The sequence below is a fragment of the Triturus cristatus genome, chromosome 3_2, assembly GCF_964204655.1.
Source record: "Triturus cristatus chromosome 3_2, aTriCri1.1, whole genome shotgun sequence".
Lineage (NCBI taxonomy): Eukaryota > Metazoa > Chordata > Amphibia > Caudata > Salamandridae > Triturus > Triturus cristatus.
The window spans coordinates 814497726-814515971 of NC_140584.1; the positions used below are offsets into that span (position 1 = coordinate 814497726).

At 42.8% G+C, this 18246-nt stretch overlaps 1 protein-coding gene across 2 annotated transcripts in view; it reads right to left on the reverse strand.

Annotated features, from left to right (window-relative positions):
- The window catches only part of NOP58 (NOP58 ribonucleoprotein), an 80041-nt gene that overhangs the window by 682 nt on the left and 61113 nt on the right, over positions 1–18246 (reverse strand). The window contains exons 11-14 of one of the 2 annotated variants that reach the window (XM_085648969.1): positions 11281–11415; positions 10997–11058; positions 6282–6430; positions 5129–5241 (exon numbers count right to left, since the gene is read on the reverse strand). In XM_085648969.1, coding sequence (XP_085505095.1) covers positions 5129–5241; positions 6282–6430; positions 10997–11058; positions 11281–11415 — 459 coding nt within the window. Of the gene's footprint in view, positions 1–5128; positions 5245–6281; positions 6431–10996; positions 11059–11280; positions 11416–18246 lie in introns of both variants that reach the window. The other variant, XM_085648968.1, reaches the window with a different exon arrangement.

Consider the following 18246-nt stretch of genomic DNA (forward strand, 5'->3'; position numbering starts at 1 on the left):
GTTAACATGTCTTATTAGTACAATTTCACTAAATAGCCTGTTATTCAGCCATATGTTTTGGGAGTAGTTATATTTATTTGTTCCTAAAAGAAGTAGCTTCAAATATCTACTTACCTTTGTTGCTGCCTTTGCTGGTAGAGTCTATAAAATCGCAGATTCCTCACCTTTTGAATATTCCCCCAGGAGTTTCGACTGGATCAAGAAAATATTCAGCTGTACCCCTGCGCCAGTAGGTGGCTCTGCAGTGATTTTGTTCTGCTTTGGAAGGGATGTGTGAATTTGTATACAAGCACCACACATGCATGCTATAAGTTGCTTTGACCCGCCTGTGCCCCTCAAGCATGGAACACTATTGCAGATTGGCTATGAGCATAATCTCAAATTGACTTGGTCCAGTCTAGTTCTCAAAAGTGGAACCTTTTCAGATGGAAAGTTCACAGAAGGTAAAGGATGGGAGTGTTGGGTGAGGAACCTGCAGTTAGTCCATACCAGATATGAGGTTACTCAGGCAAGTCATTTTTTCTTCTGACAGCAATTGTGAGGAAAAGCCCTTCTTGTAGACTCTTTCCTGCTTTTGGTAGATTTAGATCTGGTTTTCTGATTCTGAACACTGGGACTGTCATTTTTATATTTGAATATGGTACTCTTGTGTACCCAAGGCCTGCAACTTAGATGTCACTGGTGGACTGAAGCACTGATTGTGCCACATCTACAGGGACAAAGCGAAAACATGGCTCGATGCCTGCCACTGCAGCCTAACATGCCAGTTTTAAAACTGCAAATTAGACATGGCAAAATAAATCCTTTGCAATGCTTAAACCTTCATTTTAAATACCTGCAAGTCATCTGTAAGGTGGGCCCTAAGTGGCCATAGGGAAAGGGTGCATGGTATTATAAAAAAACAAAAGATATCTGTGCATGCAGGTTTTACATGTCCTGACAGTGAACACCTACAAAGTTTCACTGTGGCAAGGATGGCTCTCCCATAGAAAAGCACTGGATTACATTAGAACACATTGTATGCCTTCAGTTTGGGAATAGCTAAAACCGTGGTTCAACCATTCAAATTAATAATAATTTAAAATCCAAACTTTTGTTTCTCATGTTCCTCATCGTCCTAGAACACAGTGGGATTGCGTAGTGCCAAACCCCCAGGAACGGATACAAGAGTCAGTAGGGTTGCCCGTGGGCATTTTACTCTTACTGGTTAGGGAGTCTCCCCCATCTCCAAGCTAGTGCCGGGCAAAAGAGTGGCACCTATGGCTACCTTCCTCAGTAGACCGCTGGACCTGTGGAAAATTGGAGGATTGCACCTGCTAAAGGAGGAGTGATTCTGGGGCCTTACCACTGGAGATTAACTCTAAGGGCTTAAGTGCTCCTACTTAATACCAGGACAGAAGACTGATCGCCAAGAGCTAGTTGGCTAGCCTCCTGTAAAGCTCCAGAAACACAAAACCTGCAAAAAGCTAGCAATAAAGGAAAGCCCAACTGATCAGTTACAAAATGGATTTGCCTATCTCACTAAGTGATGCCCAAAAGGTCCTGGCCCCTTGCCCGGTATGGGTGTACTTTCTGCCCCCATTAAGCCTGCAAAATTTGTCACTTTGAAGCTTTTTCACAAACCAACCAGAGAGTTACCATAGGACCACCGCCAAACCACAACAGTAGTATCGCTGGTGGATTCAATTTGCTGGTTTGCCAACTGAAAGCAGCATGACTCCCAGAGAAGTTTTAAAGCCCCACTGTGGAGACTTTCACTGGGATACTGCTAGAGACCACTCCACAGTCGGATGCAGCTAGCAACCCATCCAATCTACATGAAAATTCCTCCCAAAAAGTCAGAAGGTAAACTTCTCACCGGGACAAACCTGGTCCCTGTAGCCCACCTATGCTGCTTAGTGGTCAGCCTTAACCTTTGACTTTGACCCGGACTAGCACAACCAGATACACGTGGTTGGCTCTTTCTGGCACTAGAAAAACTCTAAAACTCCTGAAAATCATATCTCCAGTTTCCCTGATCTAATTTGTGTTTATTTTTAGTGTAGTGGCTTAGTGAATATATGCTAGTTTATTGTGTTATGTTGGACCGGACTGTTTTGGCACTGATAAATGCTTCACACTTGTGTTCCTTGAAGTTAAGCCAGATTGTTCCGTGCCACAACTTCCCAAACTGAAATAAGGTTTAAATTAAAAGTAACCTACCGGGACCAGATACCCTACCGGGACCAGATACAGAATATTAACACTTATTAGGTGAGGTCTCACAACCACTATAATCAATAATCAACTTTCTCGGTGTGGAAACGCTGGATTGTATGAAATTTGTTGCTCACCGCAGATTATGGAATCTTACCTCACAGAAATATTAGGAAAATGCATGTTAGTAGCAAAGGTTTGAAGTTTGCATGGGCATCTGGGCAAACCCAGTCCCCCACACTGCAGCTACCATTTCGTATCCATACTGCGTTTTAGGATGTTTGCATTGTGGGAATTAGGCAGAGGCCCACAAGAGGGGTAGCAAGCAAAGTTTTCAGGAGAAGTGTGGATACCGGTCTTAGGAATTTTGTTGATACAGACAGGCCCTGGAAGCTGCAGTCACAAACTTGAGAACAAATTTGTTTTTAGCCATTTGGGCAAAGTTTGATGTTTGCAATGCATTGTGGTTGAGTGGGATCAGTGAAAGTAACACCACCCTAGACACCTCTGGGTGTACAGTTCTCAAATGTGTGAGGGGATTGTTATTGCTCCTGCTGAATCCATCCACTATTGAAGTACATGCTTACACTGGTTGTTTTCGGACCTTCAGAGGTGCTAGGTTCAAATAGAATATACTAACAAGATAAGATTTTTTTAACCCATGACTACTGGGTGTAAGCTGTAAAGCTATGTAAAGGTCAGCACTGCAGAAGTGTGGAACCAGAAGGAAGCAGGTTTTTTTGGGGGGGGGGGGGATAGCCATCGGCCCTGGAAGATTCCATCACAAATCTGAGGGAAAAGTGTGATTTTAGCCATTTAGGCAAACTTTGCAGGGCATTGCGGGTGAGTGGGATCAATGCATATTACACAACCCTGCACACACCTGATAGTTCGGTTATCAAATGTGTGGGTGGCAGTTATAGTTCTTTCAGGTCCAGCATGGTGAGATCTTTTAACTTCCAATGAATAAGTGCTTTCTCAGACACGATTCCTGAACGTATGAAGCAACACCCATTAAGCAGTCTGGCAAATTGCAGAATAGGCACTCTGATAGCAGCCTTAGCGGATTGAGCACTTAATCCCTCCGGAGATTGCTTTTTGCCACCATCTCAGTTTTTATGCAGTGTACGATCAAACTAGATATGACCCTCTTCTGCACTGCCTTGCCCTTCTTTGCGCCAGTGAATTTAACAGCAAGCAGATCGTCGACACAGTGTTCGTGGTATAGTTAATGTAAACTAATGTGTCTTTTCTAATCTAACCAATGGAGTCTTTCGTCCTCAGAGGAGAGGTGGAGCGAAGAACAGCAGGAGAGTGATGTTTCGGCCAAAGCGAAAAGGAATACCCATTTTCACAAAAAAGGAGGCTTGGGTTCTCAAACCTAGTACATCTGTGCAGAACATGGTGTATGGCCCGAGTCACTGAAATTATGAGATACTTAGCATTTAGTAAAGCCATCATGGAGCTGTGGAGTGCGTAATGAAAAAACTCCCAGCCCATGTACTCAATAGGTCTTCACTGCACTTACAATGTCAAATACTGACACTGTAGGGGCATATTGCTCATACATCCATGTCCTCGCCTGTGGGATGGTGCACCCTGCCCTGGGGCTGGGAGGCCTGCTAAAGGAGTGATGTACCTACGCCACAGGCAGTGTTTGTGGGCATGACACACAGGGACTTTTGCCATGTCAACTTCGAGTGTGTCTGCATCAAGACAGTCTGTAATGGCAGTGTATATGTGTAAGGTGAGGGGGTCTCTGAGGGTGGCACAATACATGCTGGTGCACGTAGAGACCCTCGGGTCACAAGGCCCCTATCACCACTGGTACCTTTTACAAGGGACTTGAATGTAGGGCCAGAGGTGTGCCAGTTGTGAAAACAAAGATACAGTTATGGGAAAGAACACAGGCAATGGGAACTTGATTAGCAGAGACCTAGTGCACATTCAAAGTGTATCAGGCACAAAGTGAGGGGCACTTTCCTACAGTTACAATGTAGGAAGCAAATTTAGGTCCCACTAGGGCATAATTAAAAGAGAAAGACGCAACGTGTCTCAAAAAGACATTTGGTAACTCTGGATCAGCGTTAGGAATCTGTAGTTAGGAGTCTATTAAAAGCCATTTCAGAGGCTATATCTGTGAAAATCCAACCTTGAATTATTACCCAACCGTTAGCCAATTCGTTACGGAGCATGACGGGGCATTTAGTTAATAGTACAGAAGTCCATTACAGAGCAGCACATTGTTCAATCAATACTCTCTGAAATCTTGAGCATTAACTAAAATGTCCAAGAGAATGTGGCCCAACGGCAATGGCGGTCGACCGCATGTCTGGGTCAGAGTCTCGGCAACAACTCTCAAAATCCTGTGATTCTGGGTAAATCACTTAATCTTCCTGTGCCTGACAAAGAAATGAATGTGTCCGTCTAACGCAACTGATGCTCACGTAAAGCGCTCTGATACCTTCGGGTAAACTTAACACTATATAAAACTCCGGGGGGTTTTCTGAAACCCTACATTTGCAATAACGCAATACTTCTCTTTGCCACTAACAGTCCCATGTTTAACTTTTTTCGCTAAACACTTATTGAATAAAAGCACCCTTTTCAAGCTGAAAGCAGCAAAATAAACACATAATATAAATAAAATGTAACAGGTAACATGAAATCCGGTCCTATATTGGTACTGTGAAGTTCAGGTAACATTTGAAAACCACAGGCTGGTCTGCTTTATGGTTTTCAGGTGCCCAAAACCCCTTGATGGCACAAATGCAAACTCCATACTACAAGGATTTCAATATGCTACTAGTGGAGGTACAATATTCAGTAAGAACATGTAATGGCTAATACAATGAAACAGTCAACCAAGGAACCTTCGAGGCACATTAAAACGACAAAATTGTTTTGTTTATGTACAGAGAAATTAACTGACCTCAATTGCTACACTTGTGGAGGGCTCTTCCTCTTCTACAACCTCTACTTTTACTTTTTTCTTTTTCTTTTTCACTGGCAGTTCCTCAGCATGCTCTTCCTCCTCTGGCAATTCTGCTGAAAAAGAAAAAAGAAAAACCATTAAAAAAAGTTTAATAAGGCTGCCATCAAATGCAAGTAGGTGCAAGATTAGGTGACGCATGTCATCAAAATCTGAACGATACAAGAACAAAATAGGAAAAATTGGTGTCATATTTTAGAATTACAGAACTCTAGACATGTGCAGTTTTTTCTTTAAATGTCCAACTTGGATTTTAAAATGTATATCTGAAATTAGATTAAATCCAAAAGGTATGGAACTTTTATCAGCTGTTCACAAAAGGTGGTCTCTGCACACCGTTTTCACTTGTACAAGGACAGACAGCATAGGTGCATAAGCACTTAGCAAGCATGGTTTTAAGTACAACAGATGGCGGACATCACATTTCACATCCAAACTGAATTTTAAAATGAAAAATGTCAAAACTAAGATTATACAAGGAGTAGTGAAAAATCAATGTATTTAAATAGTGTTACGTTTATGATTTTTTACAAGGTCTAACTATTGGGTTACATGTGAAAATATGGAGGGAAAAATACTGTGGGAGACTAAATACGGAGAATCAAATTATTGTGAAGGAAAGTGCAAATAAGTAATCATAGATTTACTATTCTTATTTCCGCTTTTATGTACCTTTAAAATGAAGGTTAGCATAGTAAAAATCAATAATTACCTATACATTATTACCATCACAATGTTTTTGGTTTGATATTTACTCCTCCCTATTTTCGTCCTATGATATTCTTACATAAGTTTTTGGGAGTAAATACCCCTAGAGCGTAATTGCTCAAACATGCTTTTTAACATTCAGCCACACTTAGATGGACCACTGCTGTATTTAGAGGAAAGTTAGATTTATGCTCAAAGGTCAATCTTTCCAACCCCCTGCAATGCTGCGAGCTAATAACTTCCTGAAGATTTGGAAAAGGTCTACTACGCTCATTAGGTGTACTGTACAAGTACCCTAGTCATTCATTCAAGTGTATTACAAAAAGCAAAACTCACTACCCTAAAAAATAGTTTGAGCACAAGAAAATATGCAGCTGGAACACACCCGTAAGTTCTGCAATTTTTGCTTTTTTTGCCTTCTTTTCTTTAAACGCAGGTTGTTCCTCTTCTGCTGCTTCCACTTCCTCAAACTTGCGTTTCCTTGGAACCGAGGGCAGTGTTGAATCACCGGAGGGATCATAAGTTTTTACTTCACTGCAGTGGAAAGATGCATAGAAAGTCAGCATAAGCAAATACACACGATGGAGCCTATCATAAAATGGAAAAAGGTAACCGTATTTTACCAAGTCATGTGTTATAGGTGAATATTAGTATCACCCGATATCAAAGGGAGGAACCGAAGTGTTTTATTTAAGCAATTAAGAAAAACTAAAATGCGTAAAGCAAATGATTAAGATTCTCTTTTAAAATCCAATTGTGAAAGGTGCGTATTTTAAGAACCATAAACATTTGAACCTAGTTCATAGTTATGCATTTCAGAGGGACATCTAGTCCTAGTAACAGCTTGATAAGGTATCAGAGAACACAAATGTACATTGTTACTCGGTGAAATGAACAAACATGGGGCTCTCGCAGCAATTTTTTGATGTATGCCATCCAATTCAAATGCCAAATATGGGCACTTTATAGTCGATTGAACCTGCAGGCAGGGTGATGCATATCATTTGCTAACAAAGCAAGGTGCGACTGGGATGGGCTACTCATTTACAATTTTTTTTTTAAAATCAAATAGCGGCTCTCCTTTGTTTGCTTGAATGTGCCTCCTACAGATACTCCTTTTGAGCGTTTACTGTCAAGTCATTGGAAGTAACATTCATGACTCGCCTACCTTTAGTAGACATGAGGTGTGTTTTTAAAGTAAACAACACATTGTGGTAGAGCACTATCATTTACAGATAGTACATTTTCCATCAAACTTTACACATGAACAGTTTTACTGATAAAACTATATAGCACTCAAATAATAGTGTGTGATTGTTTACCATTTGTGCATCACCATTTACCGATATTCATATTTTGTTTAAACCCCTCCACAAAAAACATCTTACAGCTTTCCCTTTTCTGTACTCCAGCTACATTGTCACAATCTAAATTTTAAAACTCCTCATTTTGCAGTCAGAGTAAAAAAGTAAACAGCAATCTCATGTTAGAAGAAGTACCAATTTGTCAGAAAACATAGCTCGAACATTTGACTGGGGGTAGGTAAACCTCTGGGCTACACGACAACTCTGCGAGATTCCAGTGGATTTCTGCGAACTGGCAGAATTAGGCTATTCGCGCTAATATTCGGCACAGGAAGCTTGTTCTGAGCAGAAAAATCCATGTAAATGACACCATGTGATGGGATGTTTCTTGAGTTGATTTGCTGCCGCTGGAGTAGGTTTTCTTCCCTTTGAGCTGCAGCTTCATGACCGTTGCCACAACCCTGGTTGGGGAAATCTTGCCGGATGCTCTCCTAGCGACTGAAAATCGTATTGGAGACGCCAAATCTCGCACGCCAACTTACCGCTGGAGAGTTGTGTGCGAGAAATAGCTCTGGTACGTGGTGGTTGACAATTTGGCCAGAACTCACTATTACATTTGTAACAGGGAGTGGCCAAAACTCTGCCAGCGGAGCAGAATTTATAGACCACCCCTACATTGGACTTCAGTCTTTAAAGCACTAGCAAATGTGACTAGTTAAACACTGAATTTAGAGGCATGATTAAATCCAGGGGGTGAGGGGGATTTGGGCGCTTTAGAGTCCGCTCATGACCCTAATGAAGACTTACAGTTTGTCAAACGCTATCAGATTCACCTAAAAACACATTGTCACAAGTAGCCATGCGATTGTTCACTTTCTTTGCATTTCTGCCTGCCTCAATATAAATACCATTCATCCTCATCTTCCCTCAATAAAGGTTTGTTTTTCATTCTGCAGTTACCTGTACTTCCATATCTAATCCTAAACTGTGCTTGTAGTCTCCTAGTCACTTTCTAACACCTTTTCTTGCGAATGTTTCAACTTAAATCTCCATCTTTCAGCTGAGTCCAAACACTTCAAAGTAATATCCCGTGGAATGGACAATAAAAGGTATATCCAGCTGGAGAAGTAAGTTTGTGATCATTTGTATTTCTTTGGCTAATACCAGAAGAGTAAATGTGATATTCTTTGGATGGATCTGTGTTTTGGCATTTTATTTTTTCAGTATTTAGCATGTATGATGTCACCTCTTGTTTTGGCCATTGGCTGTTTTGGCAGAAGTACCTTACAGGTAGGAAACACTTGTGGTGCCTATTTTTGTGGGTGATTGGTTGTGCTTGTTTGGGGGGGGGGGGGGGGGAGAGAGAGAGAAGAGATGTAGAGCATTTTGCAAACAGACCAGCTTTATTTTTGGGGTATTTCCTGGCATGCTTCGAATGTTTCTTGGCATTTGTGCAGCAAAATGCCCCATTGAAGTAAATGTATGCTGTAATCCCAACCACTTCATTCCACTTTAAAAAAAAAAAAATGCTCTTAGTAGGCTGCTTAACTTTACATAACAGGGAACTTCGAGTTAGCTCTCCAAGCTTTTTCACTTCAAAGCTGCTTTTGCGGAGAATATGCTTATTGGAAAATTAAAAGGCACTATTCTCCTTTGCAGGTTTATATAGTCTGAGCAGATTTCATTTGTAGAGTTTGTTGCTTCATGGTATTTTCATCCCATGCACGTGAGGCAACAGTTACACACTTCCACCAATAAATATTCATCGCCAACGCATGTTTCGTGTTTACACGTTGCCTTCTTCGTGCGACACGTTCAATAACAGAGGCATGTCCAAAAAAAGGACAATTAACTAAAGCACACGTCTGGAAGCAGATATGCTTCCTAAATGCATGTTATGTCAACCGCATGCCAAATGTGACTTCCTTGTGGCATATCCTTGCTCATGTTTGTGTCACTTATGTGCCAGAACAAGGGTAGGCAAGAATGGCCAACTTTAATTCAAAGTAATTAAACATACCAAATATTCACGTTTACCCTGGTGCCAATTCAAACTTCGTCCTGCACGTGCAGGCCCACACACATTACAAAGGATTTCACGAAACATGGACGTTTTCATACAATATGAACGCCGTTAATCAGTGTAGTTTGATACAGCCAGAAAAGGATGTATGAAGCAGAGCTGACTTTGAAGACCATGAGAGATCTGCTGTGCAGTGCCCAGCGTCAAGGCGAGATTGTCACGAGTGCAGGCAGTGTGTGTGTGTATATATATATATATATATATATATATATATATATATATATATATACACACACACACACTTAAAAAACCATAGGTTTCACACATGTTATAGTTAGCTGTACATTTCACTCGTAAAAAACCAATGAAATTCCACGTTATAGTTAGATCAGGTAACTATAACTTGCGCGCCCACAATAAACTGCTGATGACGTCACATATTACATCACTCATGACATGGTCAGTGACATCACTCATCACATCAATGATGACATCTGAAATGACACATTGTGGATTGCGGTCGCGCAAGTTATAGTTACCTGATCTAACTATAACGTGGAATTTCATTGGTTTTTTACGAGTGAAATGTACAGCTAACTATAACATGTGTGAAACCTATGGTTTTTTAAGTGAATTTGCAAGGTTTTTTAAATGCTAATTCCTAACTATAACGTGTGTGAAACCTATGGTTTTTTCAGTGAATTTGTACGGTTTTTTAAATTCTATGTATTTTTTTTTTCTGGTTTTTCACCGTGCGCACGACCGCCAGTAGATATATATATATACATATATATACATATACACACACACACTCTCAAACTCTAAGAGCTTTACTAGGGGGCCCCGACTGTTACAGTACACAAGGTTGGATTTATTTCTTGTGGGGGGTTACAGGAGATTAGGTGGGTGGTGAGACAGGCTAGGAATAATGGTTTGTTCAGACATGGATTTGTAGGTACTGGGCAGTCTTTTTGTGTCACTGCTGATGGTCTTTCCTGCAAAACGTCTATTTCTCAATTTACACTGCTTTTTCTTCTCATCTTATAACTTGTATTTACTACCCATCAATTTCTTGCCCAATTCCTAGGCTGATCTTGCAGTTGTGCGAGCACTTTCAGCCTTTTTGTTTTTCTGGTTTACTTGCGCCTGTTATCCATTTTACAGTTCTATTCAATTTCCTTATAATACATCCAACTCAACCAAAGAAATCCGCACCCCCAATGTGGCATTTCCTGCCCCTTTCCTTTGACTTTACTGCATTGTTCTCACCCTGCAAACAAGGCCCATTTACATAAGGCTGAAACATGTATGGAAGACAAGTGTGCGTAAAAGATAGCATGTAGCCCAGAATCAAGACCTGGGGCTCAGATAAAATTTGCACATTTCCTTAATCAGTTCTTTACTCAATACACAAAAAAGTGTGGTGGTAGGGCATGGCAACATAGATTAACAGGAGTGACAAAACAAACAATTGTTATCTCTTGCAAATACAACTTATACTGAGGGAATTCTGGGGGGGGGGGGGGGGGGGGGGCGGGGGGGGGAAATAATACTTTAGAAACCCTGGAGAACATAATTAAACAAGCCAAACTCAAGAGACACTCCACTTGGGAGTTAGAGGGGTGGTAGTTGTACGGGTAATGGTGTGATTGAGGTGAAGGCAATATATACGCTGTACGAGTATACTGGTAGGCTACAGTAATGTGAAATACCTGAATCCGTACTTATGAAAAGATTAGTAAACTGAATCGTGCTGCCTGGAAAATAACCCACCTCTTGAACTGGTATTTTTCAGCTCTAGCCAAGGCTTTTCCTGTGCCACTTATTCTCTTTATCTAAAAGAGGAAGAGGAGGAGAAATTAAAGAAAAGTTAATCATAAAATTAAAGTGCCATAATGAAGTAAAGCATTCACACTTAGCATGCAGAGCATCACACGTGAGAATTTGAGCTAAAAATGGAAACACTGTCTCGGAACAGTGGCTGAAACGTATTCAGCATACATGACTGCTTTTCAGCGGTTACATTATTACAAATAGAATAACAGTAATTTACATACCGATTTATCCTCCAAGCGTCGCAGCCGAAGCTCCAGTTTTGCCCGGTTTTCAACTCCCATTTCTGCATTAGTGTCCTCACCCAGAGCATCGTATCTGATCGCAAGGGCAGTTTTTGATGCTAACATTCGAGAGATCTGTTTGTACGGACAGGAAAAGAGATCAATTTCTAACTCCAATCACCTGAAAATTCAAAGTAAACTACTGTGCATTTTAGACCACAGATTTAACACATTATTCAAAGTCAAATAGTTGTAATCCTCAGATATGAAGCACTGACTTTATAATTTTCTTTATTTTCCAGCTTATTACAAACACCTTCAAAGCAGAAAATGCTAGGAGAGATCAGATGTAATCAAACAATATTGGAGGGTCTCCAATAAGGTAGTGACAAACTGCTTGCAATTTAAGTCATTCATCACAGACCACTTTCTTTAGGATCACATTTGGGTCTTCGAGATATCCATCATGATACACTTCACTTCGGCCATACACCGAAAAAAAAAACAAATCTGGAGAATGCCAAGAAAAGTCACAATTTAGGCAGATTATATATTTAAAAAAAAAAAAAAAAAAAAAAAAAAAAACATCATTAGTGTGTTTTTTTCAAGCAAAAAGGTCCAAAGTTAATCTGACAGTCTAATGACATTTACCAATTGACTAATCATTGGAAGCACATCACATTACACAGACATACCAAACTGAAACAACAACCAACTTAGCTTCAAGGGGGAGGGGCTTGGGGAGTAGGTTCAAACTCAGAGGGGCTCGGGTCTTTAGGAACTATGGAGCCAGGATGCACAGTCACTTGATCAGGACTCTGGCTGTGGGGCTGGTGTACAGTGGTCTTTGCCCCAGCGGTCAGAATCACTCAGTTTCAGTTGGCCTGCAGAAAGAGGCTGCAGGCGGGGAGGGGGTGGGTGTGAGTGGGTTCAGGTCTTTGGGTGCTAGAGGTGTTGGCATCTCCCAAATATGGGAGATTCCGGGGGTCACATATCAAAGGCGGCAGGGACTTTGAAGTCGCTGGGTCAGATATGCTAAATCACTAGCCATCCTGCTGGAGGAAGTGAAAGCACCTTCTCTGGAGCAGCCACTGTTTATCTTCAGAGTGTGGGGGTTACCACCTGCAGGGGGGGGGGATCAGAAACTGGTCTATGGCGGCAGGCTGGACTATACCAGTCAGCCAGAAAACGATGGCCTGGTAGGCTTCAGGGGGCACTAAGGTGTCCTCTGGGTGCATGGTATAATAACTCATACTGGAATCAGTATAGATTTATTAAACCATTTTATGATACAAAACACCACAGATTTCAGTGGAGTCATTATGTAGCTGGGTACCTAGTTTTGACCAGTGTCTAGTACATACGTTAAGATGGCTTCCTTGCTCACCTGCAACATTTAGCAATTGAACGAGACATCACAGGGCCACATCTGCTCCTGCAGATATGTCCTCACATAGAATATAAGGCACCCTGCCTTAGGGGTGACTTACATGTATCATATGCAGTGACCTTTACATTGGACACAAGTGGGTGTCGTTTTCATCATGATTTGCACAATGTCATGCAGCCTGCAATTGTATGTTCGAGGCATATGAGCTGCAGATCACACACTGTGCATAGATCACCATCTGGTGTTGGGCCCGGATGTTTGCACTGTTGTATTGGAAGAAGTCTTTGGAAGTCACGAGATGGGCGACTCCTCCTTTGGACAATAGAGCGCATGGGCATCGACTCCATCTTCAGATTGTTTTTCCCGCCATCGGGCTCGGATGTGTTCGTCGCACTCCAGTTCGGTGTCGTTATCGTTCTACCTTTTGACGCGCAATCCTTCACCCACTCTTCGGTATTGTTTCGATCGCGTTTCCCATTCGACGCGCATTTCTCCAAACTTGAATTCTTAAATTCCGATCGTCGAAGCAGGCCTAGCTGCGCCATTAGGCCTTTGGCTCATGGAAAGGAGTCCTTTAAAAAAAAAAAAAAAAAAAAAAGTGTCCTCAATGTGGATCCAAGTTTCCACACGTCGATCTTCACGAGGTGTGTAACCTCTGCCTTTCGCCTGAGCAGGAGGCCAAAGACTGTCCAGCTTGTGCCTCTCTCCGCTCCAAGAAGACAATTCGGGATCATCTAGCTCGAAGAAGCATGGTTCGATCTTCAACATCGATACCGGACGATATCTTCCAAGAAGGCATCCATGTGCAGGAGCAGATCGAAGAGGGCAACGTTAGTGCCTTCGACGTCGAAGACATTACTCCAGGGCAGCAGGTCGCAAGTACTCATGTCGACCCTCCCTCATACCCATTCAGAAGGCTGGCTTCGGTCACACCTTCACCTTCAGGCCAAGGTGCACACTGTGACAAAGCTTCCCATGCCCTGCCTTCGGGCTCGGCAATGAAGTCGATACATAAGCCTTCAGGCCACTCGAGATAGAGTCAGCCTACCGTCTGTACCGGAAACCCATTCCCGGCACCAAAGAAGAAACCACTGTCTTTATCTGCACCGACACCGGGTTCCACAACGGTGCCTTCGGCACTGAAATCCGCTGGTACGGACGTCTCTGCTCCGAAAAAAATCTTCGGAACCAGCCAAACAAACGGTTTCAAAGACTGACGCTCAATCTTCTAAAAAACAAAACATCGGAACGAACCAAGCAACCGGCTCCGGAGACCACTGGAGCTCAACCTTCGGATCCGGAAAAAAAAAATAATAAAAAAATAAATAAAAAAAATCAACGGAACCAAAGAAACAGTCTGTTCCAAAGACCCCAACAGGACCCAGAAAAAACTCCAGATTCCAAGCCTAAGGAGCAGAAAACCACTCCAAAACTTGTGCTACACAAACAATTGGACTTGGGGCCATAGGAAGATTATGGCACAACCGATGTCCCTAATGCACCACAAGATGATCTCTACCCATCTAGACCACCCCCTCCAGAGGACATTATAGGGTTCACTCAGCTCATACACAGAGCTGCAGAATACCACGGTGTCAATTTGCACACAGACCCTGTAGAAGAGGATTTCCTCATGGACACTTTTGCACCATCTCAAAGGTCCACTTCCATTCTCCCAATGCAAAAAGGGGTAATCAAACACTCCCAAAGTGTTTAAATATCCTGTAAGGGCCAGAGACATTAACCCCAGGGTGGGAAAAAAATACAAATCTGCCCCAACTGACCCGGTTTACATTAAAGGCCAACTACCACTGGATTCCCTAGTAGTCTCCAACGACAGTAAAAGAGCTAACTCCCAAACCACAGGCGATGCTCCACCTCCGGATAAGGAGTCAAAATTGCTGGACGCATCCGGTAATAGAACAGCGTCCCAAGCAGCCAACATATGGAGAATTGCCAACACACAGGCTTTGCTGGCTAGGTACGATAGGGCACACTATGACGAGCTAGAGACCCTACTACAACACCTTCCAGATCAACATAAAACAAGAGCAAATTATCTCATCCGGGAAGGCAAATTCATAACTAATACCTCCATTCATTACGCTCTGGATGCTGCTGACAGCATCCCGAGCTATTAATACCAGTGTCCTTTTAGACCTGAATGGCTACACATTTCAGGCTTTAAACCCGAAGTCCAAACTACCATATTAAACCAACCGTTTGACCGGGAACACTTATTTGGGCCTAGTGTAGAATCATCTTTGGAGAAGATGAAAAAAAAAGATACAGACACTGCCAAATCAATGGGAGCTTTGCAATCGCAAGCTCCCCGAAGTTCCTTTTGTCGCTCCTCTTATATGGGCGCCTCTAGAGGTTAACACTGCCAACCCCTCCACTTCCAACAAGAGTCCCGCCCAGACCTTATCTACCTGAGGCTATCACAGAGGAGGCTACAGGGGCAACAACAAGGGTAGAGGTAAAACTACCAATACTCGTACAGCCTCCATCCCCAAACAATGACTTCCCTCCACCCCCCCCCCCCGACCACTACTCTGGTCAGTGGAAAGATTGCTACAGTTCCTACCCGTCTGGAACACCATTGCCACAGACAGGTGGGTGAGACAAATCATCCAATTCGGTTATTGCCTAGAACTCACTTCAACTCCCCCAAACATACTACCCAGGAAGCGCCCAATGTCAACAGAGCACTTAACGCTCTTAAAACAGGAGGTGCTTTCCCTCCTACAAAAACATGCAATAGAACCTGTTCCCCAGCATCACCAAAACACAGGGGTTTACTCCCTGTACTCTCATTCCGAAGGACGGAACCCCGAGACCCATCTTGGACCTCAGACCATTAAACCTCTACATACAATCGGACCACTTTCATATGATTACTCTTCAACAGGTCCTTCCTCTACTCAAACAAGGAGACTTCCTTGCCACCTTCGATCTCAAGGACGCTTACTTCCACATTCCCATTCACCCTGCTCTCAGGAAATCTCTGGTTTGTAGTAGACTGTCAGCATTACCAGTTCAAGGCTCTCCCACTCAGTCACCACAGCACCCCAAGTCTTCCACAAAATGTCTGGCAGTGGTAGCAGCACACTTAAGACAACAAATCTAGGTCTTCCCATATTTAGAAGACTGGCACATTAAAAGCCAAGTCACATACCCAGTGTGTAAATTACACGCACAACACAATCCAACTACTTCACGACTTAGGCTTTACCGTAAACCTCACAAAGTCTCACCTCCAATCGTCCCACATCCAACAATATCTAGATGCCACAATAGACACCTCAAAAAGCCTTGGATATCCCAGTCCAGCCAGGATAGCAAGCATGCAAACCCTTATAACAAAATTCCAGCCGCAACACTCACTTCCAGCTCGTGTTCATGCAGCTAATAGGGATTGATGGCCCCTTGCATAATTATAGTACCTCATGCAAGACTCCTGATGCACCCCTTACAGGAATGCTTGGCACGTCAGTGGAACCAAGCTCAAGGTCAGCTAACAGATCTGGTATTGGTGGAGTGGTATTGGTGGAGGGCCGCACACATCGCTCTCTGCAGTGGTGGGACACCCAGAACTTGTTTAAAGGGCGACCGTTTCTAGAGCCGGTTCCACAGATTGTGTGAACAGCAGACGCATCGATCACCGTATTCAGAGCTCATCTACTTAATCACACCATACAGGGCACATAGACACCTCACCAAAAACTACTTCACATCAACCATTTCGCGTTACTAGCAATCTTTCTGACATTAAAATCATTCCAGAAACAGATATCGGGCAAAGCTGTCTTAGTCCGCACCGGCAATATAACTGCGATGTACCATTTACAAAAACTTTAGGGGGGGGGGGGGGGGGAAAGACCACACACACTTTGCAGCTCTCTCAACTATCACAGAGCATATGGAGGTGGGCTATTCCTCAAAACATATTCCTTTTAGCCTAACATCTTCCAGGAATTCAAAAATCACATGGCAGATCTGTTAAGTCGTCAGACACAACACATTCACGAGTGGGAACTTTATCCACAAGTTCAACCGTTTTCCAAATGCGGGGGCAGCCAGAGAGATCTCTTCGCCACACATTACAACACAAAATGCCCAAGCTTTGCCGCCAGATATCCACATCCATTGTCCAAAGGCAACGTGATATGGAAGAATTTGTCAGGCAGATTTGCATACGCTTTTCCGCCTCTCCCAATCATTCCATTAGTGGTGCTCAAGCTGCAACAATAGTCACTAACAGTGATCCTAGTTGCTCCAACATGGGCCAGACAACTGGTACACAACATTGCTGGAACGATCAGTAGTCCTGCACCAAAAACTACACCTCTCCCCACACCTCTTAACACAGAACCATGGAGAGATTAGATAATCAGATCCAGCACAGCTCGATCTGGCTCCTGAAGTCGTAGAATTTGGTTACCTCAATCTTCCACCGGATTGTATGAACGTTATCAAAGAGGCTAGGCGCCCCACTACTAGAGCTTGCTATGCAGCCAAGTGGAAAAGATTTGTTTTATACTGTAACAACAACTCCATCAATCCGTAAGATGCTTCCACTCAACACATATGTTACCTGCTGCATCTTCAAAGATGTAATCTAGCATACACATCGATTAGATTACATCTCGCTGCCATAACAGCTTACCCACAAAACAGACATCTGTAATTGTTCAGGGTACCTGCCATTAAAGCATTTATGGAAGGCCTTAAAATAATAATTACTTCCAGGGTAACACCCTCGCCAGTGTGGAATCCAAACGTCGTCCTCACAAAACCAATGGTTCCTCCATTCGAACATCTGCATAAATGTGCCATCACAAAGCAAAACGTACACTATCTGTTCCCCCTAAAGCCCTCTCTACCCGCAAAATAGGGGCTTCAATGGCATTTTTAGGGAACATTCCCGTATATTATATCTGCAAAGCAGCTACATGGTCTACACCGCACACATTCACAAAACACTATTGTGTAGATGTGCAGGCAAAACAAGCAGCTAACGTGGGCCAGGCTGTACTCAAAACACTATTTCAAACTACTGCAACAGATACTGGTGGTTGATGCCGAGGAGGAGTACTGCCATGCAATCTATGCACAGGGTGTGATCTGCAGCTCATATGCCTCGAACGGAAAATGTTGCTTACCAGTATGCATCTGTTCTTGGCATGTAGAGCGGCAGACACACACCCACGCGCCTCAGCGGCTACCTTTACCTGTTCAAGTATCTTAATTAGATACAACATACATAGCATCTATTTCTGTTTCTTACCAAACTCCATCATTTCCCTTCTTGGCGAAAAAACAATCTGAAGATGGAGTCGATGCCCATGCGCACTCTTGTATAAAGGAGGAGTCACCTATCTTGTGACTTCCAAAAACTTCTTCCAATACAACAAAGTGCAAACATCCAGGCCCAACACCAGATGGCGATCTATGCACAGTGTGTGAATCTGCAGCTCTACATACCAAGAACAGATGCATACTGGTAAGTAACATTTGCCTTATAGATCGCTTACTACGTCGAAGAGTTTTTTCTGGCAAGAAGCATGCTACTT